The sequence below is a fragment of the Salvelinus alpinus genome, chromosome 14 (assembly GCF_045679555.1).
Source record: "Salvelinus alpinus chromosome 14, SLU_Salpinus.1, whole genome shotgun sequence".
NCBI classification, from domain to species: domain Eukaryota; kingdom Metazoa; phylum Chordata; class Actinopteri; order Salmoniformes; family Salmonidae; genus Salvelinus; species Salvelinus alpinus.
The window spans coordinates 30,424,117-30,451,126 of record NC_092099.1 but is presented as its reverse complement, the minus strand read 5'-3'; the positions used below and the strand labels follow the sequence as shown (position 1 = coordinate 30,451,126).

General features: G+C 41.7%; 1 protein-coding gene across 1 annotated transcript; it reads left to right on the top strand.

The window, feature by feature from the left end:
• The first annotated feature begins 1,377 nt into the window (after nt 1–1,377).
• Nucleotides 1,378–26,640, top strand: LOC139538239 (piggyBac transposable element-derived protein 4-like). The gene is made up of 4 exons (XM_071340095.1): nt 1,378–1,423; nt 2,265–2,277; nt 2,474–2,635; nt 24,867–26,640. Exons 1-4 carry the CDS (start codon nt 1,378–1,380, stop codon nt 26,638–26,640), a joined length of 1,995 nt encoding a protein of 664 aa, XP_071196196.1.
• Nucleotides 26,641–27,010: the final 370 nt, after the last annotated feature.

The window sequence follows — 27,010 nt, the reverse complement described above, 5'->3', positions numbered from 1 at the left end:
TGTTCGATGACATTTGTCTTTTTGATTAAAATGGGGTATGTAAAACACTAACTCCTTTCAGTGGACAGCAACAACGATAGTCTGTTTCCCACACATTTCCTCTGACCCCTCAGCACCCGTTCTGCAGATTAGCATTGCACTGAGCCGTGCTTCGCCATTTATCAAACCTTGCACGCTAGTTCTGTCTCCCCTTTTCACTTACAATAGACTCGCCACGTCCTAACGCATGCACACACCCTACTGCCCAAACAATATCAGCCGTACCTCATAAGAAATCAATTGATTTCAGATGGTTTTCATGCCCTGCTGTATTGGGGTTGGGGCCCTCCTAATATAGTATTTACATTTCATTAGGCAAACTTAAAAGGACATCTCACTAAACAGTAATTTCCCATTCATTGTCATTCGTGACGTTACCAGTTATGATTGGTAACCTTAATGATTTGAATGCTCACACGTTTATTCCCATGTGAGTTCCAGATCAGTTCCATTGACGGAGTACATTGTTAATTCTTTTTAGATCACAACCACCTGGAACTATTCCATTTCCATTGGGACTTATATGAATGGTTGGACTGGAATACATTGTCTATGAGATTGATGCAAGGTAACTTGAATGTTATTTTTCCATTAGAGCAGGCAATGTTGCTGTAATGTTGTGTGCTGGTGCAAACTCTGACCTTGCCTGGGGCTGTGGGGTGTTACTAGTTATACTCTGGTTGAGCAGGACCAGGCTGGGGAGGTGCAGATGAAAGACCTCTGTCAGGCCGGGAGGATGTTCAGCCATAATCTAATGAAGACCAGAACATGTATGGATGTAGGTAGACCTGCATGGCACACATTATACAACTATATGACACATACAAAATAATATTTCTGAGGGGAGGATTAGCACATATACTAGGAGTTCTACTTGGGCTTAGGAAGTAACTTTACAAATGTATTGTGGTCATTCCGGATTCGATGACCTTCCAATTTCAAGAGTTTTCATTTCTGTAAGGCACACTTTCACTGTAGACACACACAGGACATAACTCTGTTATACACATAATAGTGTATGGATCCTCAAGGTCCCATAAAGAGACAAAAATAATATTAATATATGTCTTTCTGAATTCCCTTTATTTGGATAGCTCTATATTCAGAACTCAGCACACTTGTGGAGAAGGGTAGAGGTTTTTATTGAGCCTATATTTGACACAAATTTCAAATGACAAAAAGTAGTCATTGTTTACCCCTCTGTTTATGGTCTTATATCAATTCTAAATTTATAAATTATATATTGTTCTCTAATCACACAGGTGATCCTCCTCTTTGTGGGAGCAACACTTCTCACTTTTCACCCACTAGCCTAATGTGTTGAATTACAAACACGAAATGTTAGGAGGACCTGCCATTGAGTTCCTCGAGCTTCGGGTCAAAGGTAAACAAGAGGTCCATTGAGAAGTGTTTACTAAGAAAGCCTCCCCTGAGAAATCATTATCCAGATCCCTCTCTCCTAACCAACCATCCTTCTCAACTAACAGGCATACATAGTGGAGAGAGATCAGTTTGAGATCAGTCATCCAGACGAATAATAGCGGTTTATAATCTTCTCAGAATTGCACTTGGACTTTTAATGGTCCTTCCTGTGAAAGAAAAAATATTGACCAACGTGACCTGCTCATAATGAATGATGTTAGGATGTTAAGAGGCTAACCTCTTAACATCCTAACCTCCTAACGTCCTAACCTCCTAACGTCCTAACCTTCAACATCCTAACCTCCTAACATCCTAACCTCCTAACCTCCTAACATCCTAACCATCTAACCTTCAACATCCTAACCTCTTAACATCCTAACCTCCTAACGTCCTAACCTTCAACATCCTAACCTCCTAACATCCTAACCTCCTAACATCCTAACTCTTAACGTCCTAACCTCCTAACGTCCTAACCTTCAACATCCTAACCTCCTAACATCCTAACCTCCTAACATCCTAACCTCCTAACATCCTAACCTCTTAACGTCCTAACCTTTAACATCCTAATAACATCTTAGGATGTTGAAGGTTAGGAGGTTAGAAGGTTAGGACGTTAGGAGGTTAGGATGTTAGGAGGTTAGGATGTTGAAGGTTAGGACTTTAGGAGGTTAGGAATAGGCCCTATTGGCCTATTCCATCTATCTTTGCATGCTCACTTCCTCAAACATTCAGCACAGTTACGTTCAGATATTGATAGTAAAATACATACTGTAAATGTCAATACACAATTCTGTGTACTGTAGTACTAGGTGAAAGGTAAGATTATGTGTACCGTAAAGCTAAGTGAAAGTTTAGATAAAGGGAACTGTGATTTGATTTGAACTCATGTTACAGCCACTAGTCATGGAATAATTTCCCCTTGTCATCATGTCACAGTTGCCTAAAGCTTTAGGAGTGACCGGTGGCCAGGGAGTCAACTTTAGATCTAGTGTTTCCTCTCTGTCCTCTGAAGTCAGTGGCAGGACCCCGGGTCACAGAGCTGGACGGTAGAGGAGCCTCAAAGGCAGGTCAGAGGTCACCGTCCCCCCAGAGGACAGACACTGCAGCCGGGGCCCGTGGGAGGCTCAAGGGGCAGGGCAGGACCTGGGGTGGGGGCTGGGGGACAAGGAGCCGGGTCAGTCGTCGACTTCAGAAGTTGGGAATCCACTCACGGGATGTTAGAATGGATAGAAGATCAACCTCCTTAGTTCCACCTGAATCACAAAGTGATCATATCAAGCAGATTGTTGTTACGTGAGAGGTTGTCTTGTAAGAGGAGGGATTTGGTCCTAAGATTGTATGGAAAATACTTTCAAATGCTTGGAAAGATGATTGACAATTCAACAACATCTGTTCATCTCTTTCTTCCCTGTTTTTCTTTTGATAAACTAATGAATTGGGCAACCTGGCATCTGTTTATCTGGCATCTGTCTCATGCAACTGGAAACAGGTAATACACCGTGATAACATCTAGTTGGTTCAAAGAGCATTGTGTTTCTGCTAAGTAACAGAGAGAAAGAAAAGCTGTTCTATTTACTTCTGATTGTTCCAGTCAGGAACAGTCTGCCTATCAGAATATACAATCCACATGTCTGCACTGCTTGGAATTGGGTGTTCCTTATGTAAGGTCTGCTAAGGATCAGGTCACATCTGGTTCAAAACCAGACAAATTAATGTCACTTGTTTATGTGTATTAAGAGGTCTACAGAAGTTGATATTACTCATAATATTGTAATTATAGCCTTTGTTGTGCTTTATACCTCTGCTAAAGCCATTTTCCCTTCTGAGAACCCAACAGGAGGCAGGAACAGAGAAGGTGCATGAAATTGATTACACTGTAAAAGAATAGCGTGGATGTCAAAACTATTCGGCACTTAAACTATTAAGTCATTGGAAACAGGGAGGGGGCGCTCTGAAATGATTGACTTCACTAATAAAACATCATCAGGGTAATTTTACGTGTTTTATATTGTACCCATACGCTGCTGCTTCTAAATATAAGACAGGCTGCAGCCAACACATGGCTCTGGCAAACCACAGTGTTTATAAAATGAATCCCCAGTCTGAGTCCTGCCCCATTTGCGTGTGTGTATATGTATGCTATAGCGAATGATCGTGTGTGTGTTCCTAGGCCAGGGGGTGCACATCCAAGCATGTGTGTGTGTGTGTGCACGTGTGTGTTTGTGCTCCTGGGCTGAGAGCTAATTTCCACCCTGATGATCACAGGCACCATTGATTGTAATCACAACGAGCAGGCTGTTCTGCCCCGTGGCACACAAAGGAATCTGGACGTGTTTAAAGCACTAACTTTTATGTTTTTTTATACTTATATGAAGTTAAGTTATAATGTTGTCGGCAGCTGGCTCTCATTAACAATACATGATGTCAAACAAGGGGAGGGTGGATGAGAGCTGCTCTCTCTTTATGGCCCAGTAGTGAAGACCCCCACTCTCTGTACTGTATACATGTATGATAAGCCTTTGATAAGCCTTTCATACGCATATGATAAGCCTCTCTGTGCTGGATGGTGAGAACATAAAAAGGTAGAAACTGCAGGACACCGTTGGGTACTATTAATCCCTAGGGTTTGGTTGTCTCTCTGTTGCACTACTCTCATTTTCATTTAGTGAATTTTGTCTTTTTGCTTGCCGTTTGTTTACAGCTGCTGTTGGTAATAGTAAATTAATGTGTTCCCATTACTGCCAATTAACATGTTTTTCCAGGGTTTAATGCAAATGATTTCTGTCTTTACTGGTTCTCTGCCTAGACTACAATGGTAAGGAAATTATTCAAATGACAGTAATAACAATCTATCACAACATGTAAGTGATACTGATCCAGACCCTGCAGGATCTGAAGCCAATTGAAGTGAGTTATTGGAATCTGGCATTGCCTCTGACATTATCCTGCCAACTGCCATACTTTCAGACTGTCACATTAATGCATCACAATGTGCTTAATAAAACCTTATTGGGTCCCTGACAGTGGTGGTCGGTGCCATTCTAGATGAGGGAGGGCGATAATTTTTTTAATGAGCGTGGCCTTATTTTCTATTACAAAATAGTGGATGACTGTCATTAATATTCCATTCACCCAGCTCAATGTAACATCGATAGGTTACGACTACTACATGATACAACATTTTTCCCTACACCCGTCATGAGGTTGCTACAACCTAGCCTATGAATGAAAGTTTACAAAGTAGGTGCACAGATCGAGAGAAACATAAACTAATAAAACCAAAAGCTTACCTTGACTTGGAAGAATTCAATTATTGGATAGCTATAGCCAGCTAGCTAATATCAAATCAAATCAAATTTTATTTGTCACTTGCCCCGAATACAACAGGTGTAGAACTTACTGTGAAATGCTTACCTACAAGCCTTAACCAACAATGTAGTTTTAAGAAAATAGAGTTAAGAAAAGATTGACTAAATCAACTAAAGTAAAAAATAAAACATTTAAAAAGTAACACAAAATAGCAATAATGAGGCTATATACAGAGGGTATGTGCGGGGGTACCGAGTCAATGTGTGGGGGTACAGGTTAGTCGAGGTAAATTGTACATGTAGGTAGGGGTAAAGTGACTATGCGTAGATAATAAACAGCGAGCAACAGCAGTGTAAAAAAAAGGGGGAGGGTGTCAATGCAAATAGTCCAGGTGGACATTTGATTAATTGTTCTGCAGTCTTTTGGCTTTGGGGTAGAAGCTGTTAAGGAGCCTTTTGGACCTAGACTTGGCGTAACATCCCTCTCTGTTAGAGCCGGGTGTTTGAGTAGGCTAAACTAGCTAGCAGCATTAGCTAGCTAAGCAAGTGAAAGTGAAAAAAATAAGAAATATAGCTAGCTTTCTCTCTCACTCTTGCTTCTCTTTAATTTTTAAAGAAATGTATTTGTTCAAAACTGTTCAACTATTGTCTTTCTCTCTCTTTGAGTCCACTACTCACCACATTTTATGCACTGCAGTGCTAGATAGCTGTAGCTTATACTTTCAGTACTAGATACATTCTCTGATCCTTTGATTTGGTGGACAACATGTCAGTTTATGCTGCAAGAGCTCTGATAGGTTGGAGGACGTCCTCCAGAAATTGTCATAATTACTGTGTAAGTCTATGAAAGTATTGAAGTCAATGTACCCAGAGGAGGACGGAAGCTAGCTGTCCTCCAGCTACACCATGATGCTACCCTGCAGTGTGCTGTTGAATCTACTGTAGACCTTCATTACAAAACAGTGTGTTTTAATAAATTATTCGGTGACGTGAATATATTTAGTACAGTTTTATCTAAAAATAACACATTTTATGTTTCAATATTTTTATTTTTATGAAATTCACCAAGGAGGATGGTCCTCCCCTTCCTCCTCTGAGAAGCCTCCACTGGTCCCTGAGATACACAATTTAACATACATTTTTAGAGAAACATTAAATTGATTAAGTAGAAGTCAGTAACGCTGATGATGATTACTATTTCGGTCTTTTCCTAATCCAGTGTTGTTAGAAAATAAACTGAAGGAATGCCGCCCAGTGTGAGTTTTCTAATCTGATATTTCTCCAACTTGATTTTGCCTCATGATATCAGTCAATTTGGGTCCACTGTGGTAAAATCAAGCAGTGTATCATGTGGCTCTTGGTGTGCTATGAGGCAGACAGGGCTTGTGTTTGTCCCAGAAGGCTTGGAGAGAGTAGCACATTGCTTTAACTCACAGTGAGTAGAGTACAGTCTTCAGAAGGGGAGCCCATGTGTGCTGCTCTCCTCATCTCCCATCATCATCTGTATCCCAGCTGGTATTGCAAAGTCAAAGATCCAAACCACACAACCATTTAATATTTCATTTCACCTATATTACTGTAAATGATTAATAAGAAAACATTGGCACTAGGCCAACATGCCAAAGCAGCATTAGCAACATAGGAACACTGTTTTTGACATTTCAATTGTGAATATACCTGGACAATGACTCTCAACCTTGGTTCGAAATAAATCAGAAGCATAACAGCTACGGACATTTTGAACATATATCACTGTTTTTAATGCTTCATTTCCTGGAGGCTGCTCACAACAACATAAACCGTTCCGATTGTGTAGAGGTGCTGAGAGCGCCCCAGATTTAGGTGAGTCGTGGGAGCGCTGTGATTGTGTGTCAGGATGGGCGACTGTGGCTGCGCTGCTTGTAACACGTTTATGACACACACAGGACCGGAACATATGGGATATGTGTTAAGGAGCTTTACACTGCACAGCTAGGAGGGGAAATGATCCCTCTGTTTCCACACTTTGATGATAGGTGACCATTAGCCACGTATGCACCTGGGATGGATGTCATTACTAACTACTAACCTAGCTAATACTTTTCAGGACCAACTGGCTCTCAATGACATTGATATAATGCTAGGTCAACATTTAGTGGTTGTTAATCTCTGTATTGTCATGACATCATCTGTCAGGTCTTATGTAAGAATCACTGGACACTGATCACTGATCACTTCAATGTGTAAGCACATTTTACATTGGGTTACTGTCTGAGTTATCTTATCAAGAGAATCCATCTTCATACAGGCGCAATCAAACAAGTAACAATACATGGAGGACTAATTCATACCATGTGCTGATATTAGGGGGAGCTTCATGTCAGATTTCTCATATCTTGACTTTAAAACAGCATGCCAATTCCAGGCTTCAAGGGATGGCTCGTGAATCACTGAGTCATCAGGGAAGGAGGTAGAGTCCCCATAGCTTAGTGTGTTCATCAGGGAGGATAGAGTTGGATCAGATATCAACCAATACAAGGCCTTTGATCCACATTATGACTTCAGATTCACATGAGATGAGCAAATGAATATTTTCCCCATTTGATTCAGATTTGATTAACTATTTCATATTTTATATGCACAGTGTATTGGCAATGTTGGCTTCCCTCACGTTAACGAGTGTATCATGTTGTTATGATGTTGCCATGCCCCCCCCCCCCCCCCCCCCAGCTCATCTCCACCTCGTTGGGTGGAAAGGCTTTTAAAGCAGCAACGCTCCAAAGACAACTTAAAATATTGTACGGTTTGAGGAGCTGATTGAAACCAGCTCCCCTGATGCGAACCTTGAGGTCTTTCAGACATGTCATTTCACGTTTCAAAACAGACTGTTTGAAATAGCTCCGTAATTTGATTAAAATGGATTGACAACACACTGAGTTGATGTCAGCATGGCTGGCAGTGGAAAGATAATGTTTTTGATTACTCCTGAGGGGGAATCCTTCACCTCCCGATAGCTAGTTGTTTTAACTTGAAACACAAGTCTTAATACATCACAGATCCTTTTCAACTCTCACAATATTTCACCATCATCACTTTCTGGTTGTTTGGAATGAGCTGTAAATTATTAATCTTAATGATACTTTAAAGCAAAGTCACTACTCTCTGTACTTCTATGAAAGTCAGTCTAGTTTTTGGCAGAGAATGTCAGACATACAGTACACTACTTTGTTACAACCCTCCTACACCCTTTGAAATCCAAGTTAGCCATAGAGTATCAGAAGTAAAGTTCACTGTACTTTAGTGCTTACATATGACTCTGTAGTCATACATGAGACATTCCCACAGCTGTTGAGCACCCACAACTAACTGGTGTGGTCGATCAGGTTAATCTTAATTTGGTGCTTTTACTGTCATGTAGCTTACATCACATTACATTTCTGAACATCTTCAGTGACATTAATTGTTATATATTTTCCACGAAATTAAAGGAGAGGAGTGATATTAGTCCTAAAACTACTTAAATCTGTCTAAACTTTCTCTCACTGCTCTTGAAATGGAGTAGTAGTAGTAGTTCCTGAACACAGCAGTTTGGTTTGAGGGGCTCATGGGTGAAGGTTTTGGTAGCATGCAGGACCAAAGATCCAACACAAACAAATCATTCCATGTAGATAATAAAAGCAATGGGATAGCTGAATGTTGCCGTTCCCTCAGCCCTGCACTCCCTCCTCTGGGTCCCTATTCCAATCCCCACTGTGGTTATGGTATTTCATAGGACTGCATTACCCAAGCCCATCACGCTACATACACCATACACTACATCTGTCTAGAGACTGATTCACTTAATTAGCAAGGCCAAATCAGAACCCAAGGTGCCATAATACGTATATATAATAGGAAAGCCAAACATTTTATTAACCAACCACTCCAGTGGTCATGGTAGACGTCTAGTCTTGCTGCAGGATCTGTCTTTCATAGAGGAATCAGTCCTGGCTGCCAAGAATAGCACTCTAGTTGATGTGTCTGGCTCTTGTTAACAGCAGATAGGTTCCTCTCAGAAACAACTATTCAAAAGAAGACTTTCCTCAGGCTGTGTGTGTTGTTGTGGTTGTGTGGATTGCGTCCTATTTTGCTCGATCACTCACTGACAGATGTCAGAACCACTAAATAACACACCTCCTATCAACTGATACCTTGCCAATGGGAGTTAATGTGAGTCATATTTATTTATTTCATTTGGAGGGTCCCCGTAGAATGCTTTTGAACAGGTGTCATAAAGTAGTCTTTGTTGCTTATCTCATGTCTCTCTCACACACACACCTCTCTTTTTTCTCTATATATCTATCTTCATCTTTCTCACACTCTCACTGTCTATCTTCCACCTGATTACATCACCAGAGAAAAGATTCTGGCGACCTCATATTACTGGAAACTCTGAGCAGAGATACACCATATCTTCACTAGATTCCGTTCTCTTACGATTTATGTGCTCCACTTTTCTGGACACAAATTCTTGCTTCAGGGATTATTCTGTCAAAGATTGAATCCATTCAATAAAAGGTAATAGTTTAAGATGGCCTCTGTATTCAGCCAAGTCAGAGTTATGGGAGAAGATTTAATTTAGTCTCATTTTCATGCATGGATACTGAGGTTCTCCTCAATCAAAGGGATTACTCTGACTTTCTGCCAATGTCTTTCTTTTGAGTCTTAGGTTATACCTTAATGGTATTCTGATTCTCTTTCAATATAGACCTACCCACAATTATGTCCAATATCGTTCTCTTGAAGGTCTGCCAAACATTTAGAAAGCCTGTTTTGTATTGACTCATTGTCCACATGGTTGGAATATTCATAAGATTTTGCCATGGGAGCTGCTGACGACGTATGGGTGGACCTCAGATCTCACATCTAGATCCAGTAATTTAATAGATGGATTCTGATTGATGTTCTAAGGAAGTTACTTTCCTATTTAAATATTCATGGACTTCTGGGCCTGCAGGGGGGGACGCGAGAAGAGATAAGTTAAAGCAAACCTGTGGACAACAATATCAGCAGACCCCCCCCCCCCCCTCCATAGTCTGCTTCTCATCACAGACATTCTCAGGGCTACCATCCTTCCCTGCATTCCATTACCCCTCTCCCCCTTCAAGATGGACGCCACTAAATGGGAAGATATGTGGTGTCTGGAGCCAAACCTAAGTGGATGTAATAGCTGGTTTTCCTATTGTCATGGGAAACTACTGACAATCGGATGCTGCAGTATTGAATATGCTTTCTGTGGATAGTGGAAATGCTTCTTCTTCGAGAGAGAGAATATGCATTTGTTTTATTCAGCTCGTTCCACAACCAGTCCTATAGACAGACTGAGATTGATTGCTGTAGTAATGTAATGGCATTTGAAACATATTACAGGTGTCGCCTAGGGCAGCATGTCTCCAATCGTCATCCAATCAGAGTCCTTATTCCACATCAAGCTCCACTTTAAAGTTGTCCATTGAAGCAGGCCTGTCAGTTCACTACAACACAGAGCCTCTCTGGTGCAGGCACCCTTCTGGCATAGCCCATATATCACATCATTAATGGTGTGGAATAAAACAAAAAGCTGAATAGCATTTAGGCAGGATTTAGCCAGCATGCCATAGCTGTTCACACTTACGAAGGCCCCTTCATGCCAAATATGAATAATGCTGTGATGGATGTGTTACAAGTGCACACTAGAAGTTTCCTCCACTTATTTGGTCCACAGTAACAGCAAGTGGTAAGTTGACAATGTAAGTGTTAACTACCATTTGGAACTGGCTCACTCAATGTACTGGTATGATAAAATCAAAACAGGTTTACCAGAGGGTAGTGTGTGGAAGGTGTAACATGCAACATCTTGTCATTGGTAGGAACTGAATTCTTATACAAGGACAAAATCCAACACAATGCAGATTCCTTCAAGATGCTTCATACCATATATCTCATACATTGACTCACACAATGGAAAGTCAATGGAAAAATCCAGAGGCTTATTGGATGTTTATTCTGATACCCAAAACAAAGACTCCATTAATAATATTGAGTGGTGAGAACAAGCAACAGGAAACCCACCATAACCCTCATCCCTGACGTGTCATGGTTAGTAAGGAGGCTTCCTCCTTCTCCTCAGCTTCTCCAAATCCCACCAAACAATTTTTATTAGGACAATAAACATTAATTATATTTGTCTGTCAGCTTGTAACTGTAAAATAGTACTAAACGCACTCCGCTCAGCTTTTGACACAACAGGCAGTGTTGCAAACACACTCATTACTCGTTTTGTGATGTTTTCCCCCCCTCTTTTATCCCCTGATGCAGTGATAAAGCAGTCTGAAAGGACCTGAGATCTTCTTTATTTCCATAAACATGTTTTGAATGGAGGATTTAATTAAGCGAGTGTGAGTTTGTTTGGGGAGACTGGGCAGGCAGCACGATATTAATACCTCTGTTATCCTGCCAGAGAGTCAAAACAGCATGCTATTAAATACACAGCTCACATTTCGGTCATGTTTGCCATCATGCATAATTTGTCTACACATCTTTATTTATGAAGTGTGTAGGTACGTGGCCAGAGCATTCCTTTCTGATGTTGATGCAAAGCAACAAGGCTTGGCCAATAGCAGGAAGAATCACTCTAATATAAACCATAAACAAAAACACATCATCATCCAATACTTTTTCCTATACTTAAAAACCGTAAAGATTCAAGAGTTGTGCTCCCATTACCATAACGTTTGTGCATGGTTTGAATATTTAAATTCTTGGAAATTACGTTAGGTGTGGTATTTTGTGGTCGTTGTGAAAATACATAAAATATCAAATCAAATCAAATTGTATTTGTCACATGCGCCAAATACAACAGTGAAATGCTTACTTACAAGCCCTGCAGTTTTAAGAAAATACCTGCAAAAAAGCAAGAGATAAGAGTAACAAATAATTAAAGAGCAGCAGTAAATAACAATAGCGGGGCTATATACAGGGGCTACCGGTGTCAAGGTAATTGAGGTAATATGTCCATGTAGGTAGAGTTATTAAAGTGACTATGCATAGATAATAACAGAGAGTAGCAGCAGTGTAGAAGGGGGGGCAATGTAAATTGTCTGGGTAGCCATTTGATTAGCTGTAAAGGAGTCTTATGGCTTGGGGGTAGAAGCTGTTTAGAAGCCTCTTGGACCTAGACTTGGCGCTCCGGTACCGCTTGCCGTGCGGTAGCAGAGAGAACAGTCTATGACTAGGGTGGCTGAAGTCTTTAAAAAAAAATGTAGGGCCTTCATCTGACACCGCCTGGTATAGAGGTCCTGGATGGCAGGAATCTTGGCCCTGGTGATGTACTGGGCCGTACGCACTACCCTCTGTAGTGCCTTGCGGTCGGAGGCCGAGCAGTTGCCATACCAGGCAGTGATGCAACCCGCCAGGATGCTCTCGATGGTGCAGCTGTAAAACCTTTTGAGGATCCGAGGACCAATGCCAAATCTTTTCAGTTTCCTGAGGAGGAATAGGTTTTGTCTTGGTGTGCTTGGACCATGTTAGTTTGTTGGTGATGTGGACGCCAAGGAACCTGAAGTTCTCAACCTGCTCCACTACAGCCCCGTCGATGAGAATGGGGGCATGCTCTGTCCTCCTTTTCCTGTAGTTCACAATCATCTCTTTTGTCTTGATCACGTTGAGGGAGAGGTTGTTGTCCTGGCACCACACGGTCAGGTCTCTGACCTCCTCCCTATAGGCTGTCTCATTGTTGTGTCATCAGCAAACTTAATGAGGGTGTTGGATTCGTGCCTGACCATGCAGTCATGAGTGAACAGGGAGTACAGGAGGGGACTGAGCACGTACCCCTGAGGGGCCCCCGTGTTGAGATTTAGTGTGGCGGTTGTGTAGTTACCTACCCTTACCACCTCGGGGCGGCCCGTCAGGAAGTCCAGGATCCAGTTGTAGAGGAAGATGTTTAGTCCCAGGGTCCTTAGCTAGGTGATGAGCTTTGAGGGCACTATGGTGTTGAACTCTGAGCTATAATCAATGAATAGCATTCTCACATAGGTGTTCCTCTTGTCCAGGTGTGAAAGGGCAGTGTGGAGTGCAATAGAGATTGCAGTAGAGATTGCATCATCTGTGGATCTTTTGGTGCGGTATGCAAGTTAGAGTGGGTCTAGGGTTTCTGGGATAATGGTGTTAATGTGATCCATGACAAGCCTTTCAAAGCCTTTCATGGCTACAGACGTAAGTGATACGGGTCGGTAGTCATTTAGGCAGGTTACCTTTGTGTTCTTGGGCACAGGGCGCATGCTCGGAGTACACATCCTGTTAATCCGTCTGGCCCTGCGGCTTTGTGAATGTTGACCTGTGTAAAGGTCTTACTCACATCGGCTGCGGAGAGTGTGATCACACAGTCATCCGGAACAGCTGATGCTCTCATGCTCTCAGTGTTACTTGCTCAAAGGGAGCATAGAAGTTATTTAGCTCGTATGGTAGGCTCGTGTCACTGGGCAGCTCTCGACTGTGCTTCCCTTTGTAGTCTATAATAGTTTGCAAGCCCTGCCACATCCGACAAGCGTCGGAGCCGGTGTAGTACGATTTGATTTTAGTCCTGCATTGACGCGTTGCCTGTTTGATGGTTCGTCGGAGGGCATAGAGGGATTTCTTATAAGCTTCCGAGTTAGAGTCCCGCTCCTTGAAAGCGGCAGCTCTACCCTTTAGCTCAGTGCGAATGTTGCCTGTAATCCATGGCTTCTGGTTGGGGTATGTACGTACTGATGTGGTGTACTCCTCAATGCCATCGGAAGAATCCCAGAACATATTCCAGTCTGTGCTAGCAAAGCAGTCCTGTAGTTTAGCTTCTGCTTGATCTGACCACTTTTTAAAGACCGAGTTACTGGGCTTCTTCAGGCTAGGGTCTATTTTTCCCCACTTCCTGTCTGACTGACGTGCCCAAAGTAAACTGCCTGTTACTCAGGCCCAGAAGCCAGGATATGCATATAATTGGTACCATTGGATGGAAAACACTTTTAAGTTAGTAGAAATGTTAAAATAATGTATGAGACTAAAACACAATTGATATGGTAGGAGAAAATCCAAAGAAAAACCAACTGGAATTCTTTTGAGAGAGAGAGCCAATGCTCTTTCAATGGAAATCTATGGGTCATATGCAATTCCAGCTCCCAGATTGCAATTCCTATGGCTTCCACTAGATGTCAACAGTCTTTGTTCAAGGTTTCAGGCTTGTTTCTTCCCAAACGAGGAAGTATTTAGAGTTTTGGTACTGGGAGTCAGAGTTGGAAATCAGTCTGCGCAACAAAGAGGATGGGCACTTGTTCATTTTGCTTTTCTATTGAACATACTTCTTTCTGTATTAAATATTATAGTTTAATTACATTTTAGGGTACCTGAGGATTAAATAGAAATGTATTTTGACTTGCTTAAACAAAGTTTAGCGGTAGATTTTTGGATTCCTTTCTCTGCCTGTTGAACGAGTGGATTACTCAAATCAATGGTGCCAACTAAACAGAGTTTTTGGGATATAAAGAAGGATTTTATCGAACAAAACTACCATGCATGTAGTAGCTGGGACCTTTGGGATTGCAAATCAGAGAAAGATTTTCAAAAATGTATTGAATATTTAATCGCTATTTGTGATTTTACGAAGCCTGTGCTGGTTGAAAAATATTTTGATGTGGGGAGCCGTCCTCAAACAATCGCATGGCATGCATTTCGCTGTAAAGCCTATTGTAAATCGAACAATGCAGTTAGATGAACAAGACTTTAAGCTTTTACCTGATATAAGACACTTGTACAGTATGTACCTAAATGTTTAATATCCATAATTTGTATGATTATTTATTTGAATTGTGCGCCCTCCAATTTCACCGGAAGTTGTCGACAGGTGTCCCGCTGGCGGGACGCCTATCCCAGAGAGGTTTTTTGCTTGCAAGCAGGAATCAGGAGGATAGAATTATGGTCAGATTTGCCAAATGGAGGGCAAAGGAGAGCTTTGTACGTGTCTCTGTGTGTGGAGTAAAGGTGGTCTCTGGTTGCACATTTAACATGCTGATAGAAATGAGGAAAAACTGATTTAAGTTTCCCTGCATTAAAGTCCCCGGCCACTAGGAGCGTCACCTTTGGATGAGCATTTTCCTGTTTGCTTATGGTGGTATACAGCTCATTGACTGTGGTTTAAGTGCCAGCATCGGAGTGTGGTGGTATGTAGACAGCTACAAAAAATACAGATGAAAACTCTCGAGGTAGATAGTGTGGTCTACAGCTTATCATGAGATACTCTACCTCAGACGAGCAAAACCTTGAGACTTCCTTAGATATTGTGCACCAGCTGTTGTTTACATATATGCATAGGCCCCCGCCCTATGTCTTACCAGAGGCTGCTGTTCTGTCCTGTCGATAGAGTGTATCCTGCCAGCTGTACGTTCTTAATGTCGTCATTCAGCCACGACTCTGTGAAACATAAAATATTACAGTTTTTAATGTCCCGTTGGTGGGATATGCGTGCTTTCAATTCGTCCCATTTATTTTCCAGCGATTGAACGTTAGCTAGCAGGACATGAGGCAAAGGCAGATTAGCAGGTCGTCGCCTGATCCTCACAAGGCACCCTTATCTTTTTCTGCGATATCTCCGTTTCCTTCTCCAGCGAATGACGGGTATCCAGGCCTGGTCGGGTGTCTGTAGTATATCCCTCCCATCCAGCTCATTGAAGAAAAACTCTTTGTCTAATCTGAGGTGAGTAATCGCAGTTCTAATGTCCAGAAGCTCTTTACGGTCATAAGAGACGGTAGCAGCAACATTATGTACAAAACAAGTTACGAACAACGCAATAAAACAAACAAAATAGCATGGGTGGTTAACCTGTCTAGGACTGGGGTGCCGCTAGCGCCACGTTTCAGAAAAAAAAAAAAAAAAATGGCGAAATGTCATAATTATAAATATTTAGCTTCAATTAAATCAGAAGTGTTATACACCATATCAAAGCTATACCTCTTGTTAATCTAGCCAATATGTCCGATTTCTAAAAGCTTCACTGCAAAAGCGATTATCGATCAGTAAACAACACATTAGGTACAGTTACAACAAAGTACATTAGTCACGAAAGTCAGAAATAGCAATAAAAATCATCAATTACCTTAGGAAATTTTCTTCTTTTGGCAATCCTAAAGGTCACGACGAAACAATCAAGTGGCTTTTTGTTCGATATAATCCATTTTATAGCCTAACACAAAACATTTTGTGAACGGCTTGTGTGGAAAATTCAGCGTCCTTCAACTTTGGACGTAACATTCATTGTAATTACTCACTCTAAAGGGACGTTTATCAAGTCAAGTTCGGATTCATTAGAATCCTCTGTTTGTTAGTAAAACAACCAAACTTCATGGTTCTTTTCCCGGGACATATTGACCGAAAAAAATTGATTTGAACAGACCAAACAACGACCTCCTGACGCGCCAATCGAATGACCTGTCCTTCGTTGATTGACTGTATTTCGGACCAATGACCACTGATCTTCTTGAAATCTAGCTGGATAGATAGCCAATGAACAGAGGTACATGGGCATATGCAATGGTTCTACCCGGAAATAATAGGCTTCGTTGTAAAGCCATGCGTACACATTGCCTTTCGCCATTGAAAACTCTACCAGAAGGATCCCTGCCGTTTTACGCGCCGCAAATGTTTTTTTCTGAGCATTTTCAAGTTACAATAATGGCTAATAAATCAGCAAAATCAAAGACCAAGACCAGGTACACAGATATGCACGATATAATTGATGAAATAGAGAGATCTAGTGATAGTGAACATCTAAATGAATCCAGTGAGATTGAATCCGTGGATTCAGAATTTGAAGACATGTTCCTCCACGGTGAAGACGCAGTTTTGGATCGGTGAGTAACATTGTTTGAAATTAGTAATATCAAATATAATTCATTTGAGTTGTTTGAGATATTGTATTTTATTTGCCTTATATAAAAATATGACTAGGACATGAAATATAAAAGTACACAAGTATATTGAAATGTAGAAAGTACATATTGCTCTACATTGTGGGTGTATGTTTGTGTGTCTGGACAAAACCTCACCATGGTCACAAATTGTGTATATACAGTGGGGAGAACAAGTATTTGATACACTGCCGATTTTGCAGGTTTTCCTACTTACAAAGCATGTAGAGGTCTGTAATTTCTATCATGGGTACACTTCAACTATGAGAGACGGAATCTAAAACAAAAATCCAGAAAATCACATTGTATGATTTTTAAGTAATTAATTTGCATTTTATTGCATGACATAAGTATTTGATACATCAGAAAAGCAGATCTTAATATTTGGTACAGAAACCTTTGTTTGCAATTACAGAGATCATACGTTTCCTGTAGTTCTTGACCAGGTTTGCACACACTGCAGCAGGGATTTTGGCCCACTCCTCCATACAGATCTTCTCCAGATCCTTCAGGTTTCGGGGCTGTCGCGGGGCTATACGGACTTTCAGCTCCCTCCAAAGATTTTCTATTGGGTTCAGGTCTGGAGACTGGCTAGGCCACTCCAGGACCTTGAGATGCTTCTTACGGCGCCACTCCTTAGTTGCCCTGGCTGTGTGTTTCGGGTCGTTGTCATGCTGGAAGACCCAGCCACGACCCATCTTCAATGCTCTTACTGAGGGAAGGAGGTTGTTGGCCAAGATCTCGCGATACATGGCCCCATCCATCCTCCCCTCAATACGGTGCAGTCATCCTGTACCCTTTGCAGAAAAGCATCCCCAAAGAATGATGTTTCCACCTCCATGCTTCACGGTTGGGATGGTGTTCTTGGGGTTGTACTCATCCTTCTTCTTCCTCCAAACACGGCGAGTGGAGTTTAGACCAAAAAGCTCTATTTTTGTCTCATCAGACCACATGACCTGCTCCCATTCCTCCTCTGGATCATCCAGATGGTCATTGGCAAACTTCAGACGGGCCTGGACATGCGCTGGCTTGAGCAGGTGGACCTTGCGTGCGCTGCAGGATTTTAATCCATGACGGTGTAGTGTGTTACTAATGGTTTTCTTTGAGACTGTGGTCCCAGCTCTCTTCAGGTCATTGACCAGGTCCTGCCGTGTAGTTCTGGGCTGATAACTCACCTTCCTCATGATCATTGATCCCCCACGAGGTGAGATCTTGCATGGAGCCCCAGACCGAGGGTGATTGACCGTCATCTTGAACTTCTTCCATTTTCTAATAATTGCGCCAACAGTTGTTGCCTTCTCACCAAGCTGCTTGCCTATTGTCCTGTAGCCCATCCCAGCCTGTTGCATGTCTACAATTTTATCCCTGATGTCCTTATACAGCTCTCTGGTCTTGGCCATTGTGGAGAGGTTGGAGTCTGTTTGATTGAGTGTGTGGACAGGTGTTTTTTATACAGGTAACGAGTTCAAACAGGTGCAGTTAATACAGGTAATGAGTGGAGAACAGGAGGGCTTCTTAAAGAAAAACTAACAGGTCTGTGAGAGCCGGAATTCTTACTGGTTGGTAGGTGATCAAATACTTATGTCATGCAATAAAATGCAAATTAATTACTTAAAAATCATACAATGTGATTTTCTGGATTTTTGTTTTAGATTCCGTCTCTCACAGTTGAAGTGTACCTATGATAAAAATTACAGACCTCTACATGCTTTGTAAGTAGGAAAACCTGCAAAATCGGCAGTGTATCAAATACTTGTTCTCCCCACTGTATATTATGTGTCTGTATAATTATTACCTAATTGTTTCCATGTATTTTATATCTAAAATGGAATTGACAAAACCTCACCATGGTCACAAATTGTGTATATATATTATGTGTCTGTATAATTATTACCTAATTGTTTCCATGTATTTTATATCTAAAATGGAATTGACAAAACCTCACCATGGTCACAAATTGTGTATATATATTATGTGTCTGTATAATTATTACCTAATTGTTTCCATGTATTTTATATCTAAAATGGAATTGACAAAACCTCACCATGGTCACAAATTGTGTATATATATTATGTGTCTGTATAATTATTACTTAATTGTTTCCATGTATTTTATATCTAAAATGGAATTGACAAAACCTCACCATGGTCACAAATTGTGTATATATATTATGTGTCTGTATAATTATTACCTAATTGTTTCCATGTATTTTATATCTAAAATGGAATTGACAAAACCTCACCATGGTCACAAATTGTGTATATATATTATGTGTCTGTATAATTATTACCTAATTGTTTCCATGTATTTTATATCTAAAATGGAATTGACAAAACCTCACCATGGTCACAAATTGTGTATATATATTATGTGTCTGTATAATTATTACCTAATTGTTTCCATGTATTTTATATCTAAAATGGAATTGACAAAACCTCACCATGGTCACAAATTGTGTATATATATTATGTGTCTGTATAATTATTACCTAATTGTTTCCATGTATTTTATATCTAAAATGGAATTGACAAAACCTCACCATGGTCACAAATTGTGTATATATATTATGTGTCTGTATAATTATTACCTAATTGTTTCCATGTATTTTATATCTAAAATGGAATTGACAAAACCTCACCATGGTCACAAATTGTGTATATACAGTGGGGAGAACAAGTATTTGATACACTGCCGATTTTGCAGGTTTTCCTACTTACAAAGCATGTAGAGGTCTGTCATTTTTATCATAGGTACACTTCAACTGTGAGAGACGGAATCTAAAACAAAAATCCAGAAAATCACATTGTATGATTTTTAAATAATTAATTTGCATTTTATTGCATGACATAAGTATTTGATCACCTACCAACCAGTAAGAATTCCGGCTCTCACAGACCTGTTAGTTTTTCTTTAAGAAGCCCTCCTGTTCTCCACTCATTACCTGTATTAACTGCACCTGTTTGAACTCGTTACCTGTATAAAAGACACCTGTCCACACACTCAATCAAACAGATTCCAACCTCTCCACAATGGCCAAGACCAGAGAGCTGTGTAAGGACATCAGGGATAAAATTGTAGACCTGCACAAGGCTGGGATGGGCTACAGGACAATAGGCAAGCAGCTTGGTGAGAAGGAAACAACTGTTGGCGCAATTATTAGAAAATGGAAGAAGTTCAAGATGACGGTCAATCACCCTCGGTCTGGGGCTCCATGCAAGATTTCACCTCGTGGGGCATCAATGATCATGAGGAAGGTGAGGGATCAGCCCAGAACTACACGGCAGGACCTGGTCAATGACCTGAAGAGAGCTGGGACCACAGTCTCAAAGAAAACCATTAGTAACACACTACGCCGTCATGGATTAAAATCCTGCAGCGCACGCAAGGTCCCCCTGCTTAAGCCAGTGCATGTCCAGGCCTGTCTGAAGTTTGCCAATGACCATCTGGATGATCCAGAGGAGGAATGGGAGAAGGTCATGTGGTCTGATGAGACAAAAATAGAGCTTTTTGGTCTAACTCCACTCGCCGTGTTTGGAGGAAGAAGAAGTACAGTGAGGGAAAAAAGTATTTGATCCCCTGCTGATTTTGTACGTTTGCCCACTGACAAAGAAATGATCAGTCTGTAATTTTAATGGTAGGTTTATTTGAACAGTGAGAGACAGAATATCAACAAAAAAATCCTGAAAAACGCATGTCAAAAATGTTATAAATTGATTAGCATTTTAATGAGGGAAATAAGTATTTGACCCCTCTGCCAACAAGGGTTTTGCCACCAAGTACTAAGTCATGTTTTGCAATCACAGAGGTCAGATGTTTCTTGTAGTTGGCCACCAGGTTTGCACACATCTCAGGAGGGATTTTGTCCCACTCCTCTTTGCAGATCTTCTTCAAGTCATTAAGGTTTCGAGACTGACGTTTGGCAACTCGAACCTTCAGCTCCCTCCACAGATTTTCTATGGGATTAAGGTCTGGAGACTGGCTAGGCCACTCCAGGACCTTAATGTGCTTTTTCTTGAGCCACTCCTTTGTTGCCTTGGCCGTGTGTTTTGGGTCATTGTCATGCTGGAATACCCATACACGACCCATTTTCAATACCCTGGCTGAGGGAAGGAGGTTTTCACCCAAGATTTGACGGTACATGGCCCCGTCCATCGTCCCTTTGATGCGGTGAAGTTGTCCTGTCCCCTTAGCAGAAAAACACCCCCAAAGCATAATGTTTCCACCTCCATGTTTGACGGTGGGGATGGTTTCTTGGGGTCATAGGCAGCATTCCTCCTCCTCCAAACACGGCAAGTTGAGTTGATGCCAAAGAGCTCCATTTTGGTCTCATCTGACCACAACACGTTCACCCAGTTGTCCTCTGAATCATTCAGATGTTCATTGGCAAACTTCAGACGGGCATGTATATGTGCTTTCTTGAGCAGGGGGACCTTGCGGGCGCTGCAGGATTTCAGTCCTTCACGGCGTAGTGTGTTACCAATTGTTTTCTTGGTGACTATGGTCCCAGCTGCCTTGAGATCATTGACAAGATCCTCCTGTGTAGTTCTGGGCTGATTCCTCACCATTCTCATGATCATTGCAACTCCACGAGGTGAGATCTTGCATGGAGCCCCAGGCCGAGGGAGATTGACAGTTCTTTTGTGTTTCTTCCATTTGCGAATAATCGCACCAACTGTTGTCACCTTCTCACCAAGCTGCTTGGCAATGGTCTTGTAGCCCATTCCAATCTTGTGTAGATCTACAATCTTGTCCCTGACATCCTTGGAGAGCTCTTTGGTCTTGGCCATGGTGGAGAGTTTGGAATCTGATTGATTGATTGCTTCTGTGGACAGGTGTCTTTTATACAGGTAAGAAACTGAGATTAGGAGCACTCCCTTTAAGAGTGTGCTCCTAATCTCAGCTCGTTACCTGTATGAAAGACACCTGGGAGCCAGAAATCTTTCTGATTGAGAGGGGGTCAAATACTTATTTCCCTCATTAAAATGCAAATCAATTTATAACATTTTTGACATGCGTTTTTCTGGATATTTTTGTTGTTATTCTGTCTCTCACTGTTCAAATAAACCTACCATTAAAATTATAGACTGATAATTTCTTTGTCAGTGGGCAAACGTACAAAATCAGCAGGGGATCAAATACTTTTTTCCCTCACTGTATGAGTACAACCCCAAGAACACCATCCCAACCGTGAAGCATGGAGGTGGAAACATCATTCTTTGGGGATGCTTTTCTGCAAAGGGGACAGGACGACTGCACCGTATTGAGGGGAGGATGGATGGGGCCATGTATCGCGAGATCTTGGCCAACAACCTCCTTCCCTCAGTAAGAGCATTGAAGATGGGTCGTGGCTGGGTCTTCCAGCATGACAACGACACGAAGCACACAGCCATGGCAACTAAGGAGTGGCTCCGTAAGAAGCATCTCAAGGTCCTGGAGTGGCCTAGCCAGTCTCCAGACCTGAACCCAATAGAAAATCTTTGGAGGGAGCTGAAAGTCCGTATTGCCCAGCGACAGCCCCGAAACCTGAAGGATCTGGAGAAGATCTGTAGGGAGGAGTGGGCCAAAATCCCTGCTGCAGTGTGTGCAAACCTAGTCAAGAACTACAGGAAACGTATGATCTCTGTAATTGCAAACAAAGGTTTCTGTACCAAATATTAAGTTCTGCTTTTCTGATGTATCAAATACTTATGTCATGCAATAAAATGCAAATTAATTACTTAAAAATCATACAATGTGATTTTCTGGATTTTTGTTTTAGATTCCGTCTCTCATAGTTGAAGTGTACCTATGATAAAAATTACAGACCTCTACATGCTTTGTAAGTAGGAAAACCTGCAAAATCGGCAGTGTATCAAATACTTGTTCTCCCCACTGTATATTATGTGTCTGTATAATTATTACCTAATTGTTTCCATGTATTTTATATCTAAAATGGAATTGACAAAACCTCACCATGGTCACAAATTGTGTATATATATTATGTGTCTGTATAATTATTACCTAATTGTTTCCATGTATTTTATATCTAAAATGGAATTGACAAAACCTCACCATGGTCACAAATTGTGTATATATATTATGTGTCTGTATAATTATTACCTAATTGTTTCCATGTATTTTATATCTAAAATGGAATTGACAAAACCTCACCATGGTCACAAATTGTGTATATATATTATGTGTCTGTATAATTATTACCTAATTGTTTCCATGTATTTTATATCTAAAATGGAATTGACAAAACCTCACCATGGTCACAAATTGTGTATATACAGTGAGGGAAAAAAGTATTTGATCCCCTGCTGATTTTGTACGTTTGCCCACTGACAAAGAAATGATCAGTCTATAATTTTAATGGTAGGTTTATTTGAACAGTGAGAGACAGAATATCAACAAAAAAATCCAGAAAAACGCATGTCAAAAATGTTATGAATTGATTTGCATTTTAATGAGGGAAATAAGTATTTGACCCCTCTGCAAAACATGACTTAGTACTTGGTGGCAAAACCCTTGTTGGCAATCACAATTTGTAAGTCGCTCTGGATAAGAGCGTAGTGCTAAATGACTTAAATGTAAATGTAAATGTAAATGTCAGACGTTTCTTGTAGTTGGCCACCAGGTTTGCACACATCTCAGGAGGGATTTTGTCCCACTCCTCTTTGCAGATCTTCTTCAAGTCATTAAGGTTTTGAGGCTGACGTTTGGCAACTCGAACCTTCAGCTCCCTCCACAGATTTTCTATGGGATTAAGGTCTGGATACTGGCTAGGCCACTCCAGGACCTTAATGTGCTTCTTCTTGAGCCACTCCTTTGTTGCCTTGGCCGTGTGTTTTGGGTCATTGTCATGCTGGAATACCCATCCACGACCCATTTTCAATACCCTGGCTGAGGGAAGGAGGTTTTCACCCAAGATTTGACGGTACATGGCCCCGTCCATCGTCCCTTTGATGCGGTGAAGTTGTCCTGTCCCTTTAGCAGAAAAACACTCCCAAAGCATAATGTTTCCACCTCCATGTTTGACGGTGGGGATGGTTTCTTGGGGTCATAGGCAGCATTCCTCCTCCTCCAAACACGGCAAGTTAGGTTGATGCCAAAGAACTCCATTTTGGTCTCATCTGACCACAACACGTTCACCCAGTTGTCCTCTGAATCATTCAGATGTTCATTGGCAAACTTCAGACGGGCATGTATATGTGCTTTCTTGAGCAGGGGGACCTTGCGGGCGCTGCAGGATTTCAGTCCTTCACGGCATAGTGTGTTACCAATTGTTTTCTTGATGACTATGGTCCCAGCTGCCTTGAGATCATTGACAAGATCCTCCTGTGTAGTTCTGGGCTGATTCCTCACCGTTCTCATGATCATTGCAACTTCACGAGGTGAGATCTTGCATGGAGCCCCAGGCTGAGGGAGATTGACAGGTCTTTTGTGTTTCTTCCATTTGCGAATAATCACAGAAACTGTTGTCACCTTCTCACCAAGCTGCTTGGCGATGGTCTTGTAGCCCATTCCAGCCTTGTGTAGGTCTACAATCTTGTCCCTGACATCCTTGGAGAGCTCTTTGGTCTTGGCCATGGTGGAGAGTTTGGAATCTGATTGATTGATTGCTTCTGTGGACAGGTATCTTTTATACAGGTAAGAAACTGAGATTAGGAGCACTCCCTTTAAGAGTGTGCTCCTAATCTCCGTTCGTTACCTGTATGAAAGACACCTGGGAGCCAGAAATCTTTTTGATTGAGAAGGGGTCAAATACTTATTTCCCTCATTAAAATGCAAATCAATTTATAACATTTTTGACATGCATTTTTCTGGATATTTTTGTTGTTATTCTGTCTCTCACTGTTCAAATAAACCTACCATTAAAATTATAGACTGATAATTTCTTTGTCAGTGGGCAAACGTACAAAATCAGCAGGGGATCAAATACTTTTTTCCCTCACTGTATATTATGTGTCTGTATAATTATTACCTAATTGTTTCCATGTATTTTATATCTAAAATGGAATTGACAAAACCTCACCATGGTCACAAATTGTGTATATATATTATGTGTCTGTATAATTATTACCTAATTGTTTCCATGTATTTTATATCTAAAATGGAATTGACAAAACCTCACCATGGTCACAAATTGTGTATATATAATATGTGTCTGTCTTTATTTCACAGTCCCAGCGATTCTGATTGGGAGCCAAGGAGAAAATCCCCCACTGAAGCTGGTCCATCCAGCTGGACCCCGGCTGTATCCGGCACCACACCTACCCCCGCCCGGCCATCAAGGGGTGGTAAGCCGGCGGCAAAGAAGCGGAGGAAGGGCAGCGTGCGGAGGAAGGGCAGCGTGGAACCGTCCAGCGTGGAACCTGCCAGAGCGGAGGAGGACCGTTGGCACTCTGTTCTTGAGGAGGATGTGGCCCCACCACCTCCACTTTTCCGCCCAAAACGCCCAGTAGGCCCTCAATTGGACCCAACTTCTAAGTACAGCCCCATGCAACTTTTCCAGTTGTTCTTCACCTCGGCAGTTGTTGATACCCTGGTGATGAACACTAATAAATATGGGGCTAAGAAGCAGGAAGGCAAGACAGAGGCATGGAAGGACATTTCCATTTCAGAACTGTTTTGCTACCTGTCTATGGTCATTTACATGGGGCTGGTGAAGTTGAAGAACCTCAAACACTACTGGAAAACTGCACCACTCTATCAACTGCCTTTCCCCTCAACGGTCATGTCTTGTAAGAGGTTTCTGACAATTTCACGGGCACTTCACATTAGTGACCCAGAGGTTGATAAGGACAACGAGGCGAAACGAGGCACAGCAGGCTTTGACAAACTATGCAAGATTAAACCTCTCTACCATGATATCGTTGAGGCATGCAAGACATATTTTCAGCCCGCCCAGAACCTTTCCATAGATGAGAGAATGGTAGCCTCAAAGGCCAGAATTGGCCTAAAACAGTACATGCGCAACAAACCCACAAAATGGGGTTACAAGCTGTTTGTTTTGGCCGATTCTGCGTGTGCATACACGTGCAATTTTTTTGTCTATGAGGGGAAGAACACTTGTGCGAGCGGTAAGGGACTCAGTTATGATTCTGTGATGCAGTTATTAGATTTCCAGCTGTTGGGGAAGGGCTACAAACTATTTGTAGACAACTTCTACACAAGCCCTACCCTGTTCACAGACCTGAGGAAGCTGGAGATGTGGGCCTGTGGCACCATTCGGACCAACCGAGTGGGTTTTCCAAAAACCAGGGTAAACGACATGCCTAAGCGGGCTGAGCGGGGTACCATGAGATGGATCCGTGAAGATGGTTTGCTGTTTGTGAAGTGGATGGACACTCGAGAGGTAGTCATGTGTTCCACTATTCACAAGTCGTTCGGTGGGGATCACGTTGTTCGACGGTTGAAAGGTCCTACAGGCGCTTGGACTGCCAGAAATGTCCCCATTCCAGATGCTGTGAGGGATTACAACAAGAGCATTGGGGGTGTAGACCTATCGGATGCGCTGATAGGATATTACAATGTCCTTCACAAAACCATGAAATGGTACAGAACTTTATTCTATCATTTTATTGACATTGCTGTGGTGAATTCCTTCATCCTCCAGAAGGAAATGGCCAAGAACTGTGGACAGCCCCCCATCTCACAGCTACCCTTTAGGGAGCAGCTCATCCAGGAGCTTGCTAACTACAGCAAGAACACTGTAGCACCTTCTGTCCCCTCTACCTCTGTCCCTTCTGCTCCAACCAGCAGTACGCACATGCTGAAGTTCATCATTGCAGGCAGGGATGTGCCTCAGGGAAAAAGGGGCACAGTAGGGCGGCTTCGTTGTGCCCTGTGCCACAAGAAGTCCCCTGTCACCTGCACCACCTGTGCTGTGACCCTCTGTTTCACACCAGAGAGAGACTGCTATGGGATATGGCATCAGGAGCGCAACATTGTTTAGAGGACAGAGAGTCTTCACATGATTGAACATTGAAGTGTAAATAGTTCCCCTTGTTATTTTTTTATTTTTTTGAAATATTCTTTTTTTTTTCTTGAATTTTTCAAATATATATTTTTTGGGGTATGTTAGAATAATTGTTTTGTATTTTGTATATAGGTATTTGTATCATTGTATCATTGTACCAATTCGGCAACTTGGGTACATTTGGGAAACTTGTGAGGGACACCTGGTTGACTTCATGCTCAATGGCATGTACCTCACTCATTCCTGAAGGTATCCATCTGAAACTTTGGTCAAATACTGTTGCCTACCTATATTCTGATTTGAAATGATCCCCAGTATCATAACTGAATGTTTGGCCTTTCTTGTT

Coding starts and splice junctions, on each gene's coding strand:
- LOC139538239 (XM_071340095.1), top strand. CDS start 1,378: ATGTTAGGAGGACCTGCCATTGAGTTCCTCGAGCTTCGGGTCAAAG. Junction 2,636..24,866: donor GCTGGGGGACAAGGAGCCGG/GTCAGTCGTCGA, acceptor TTTATTTCACAG/TCCCAGCGATTCTGATTGGG.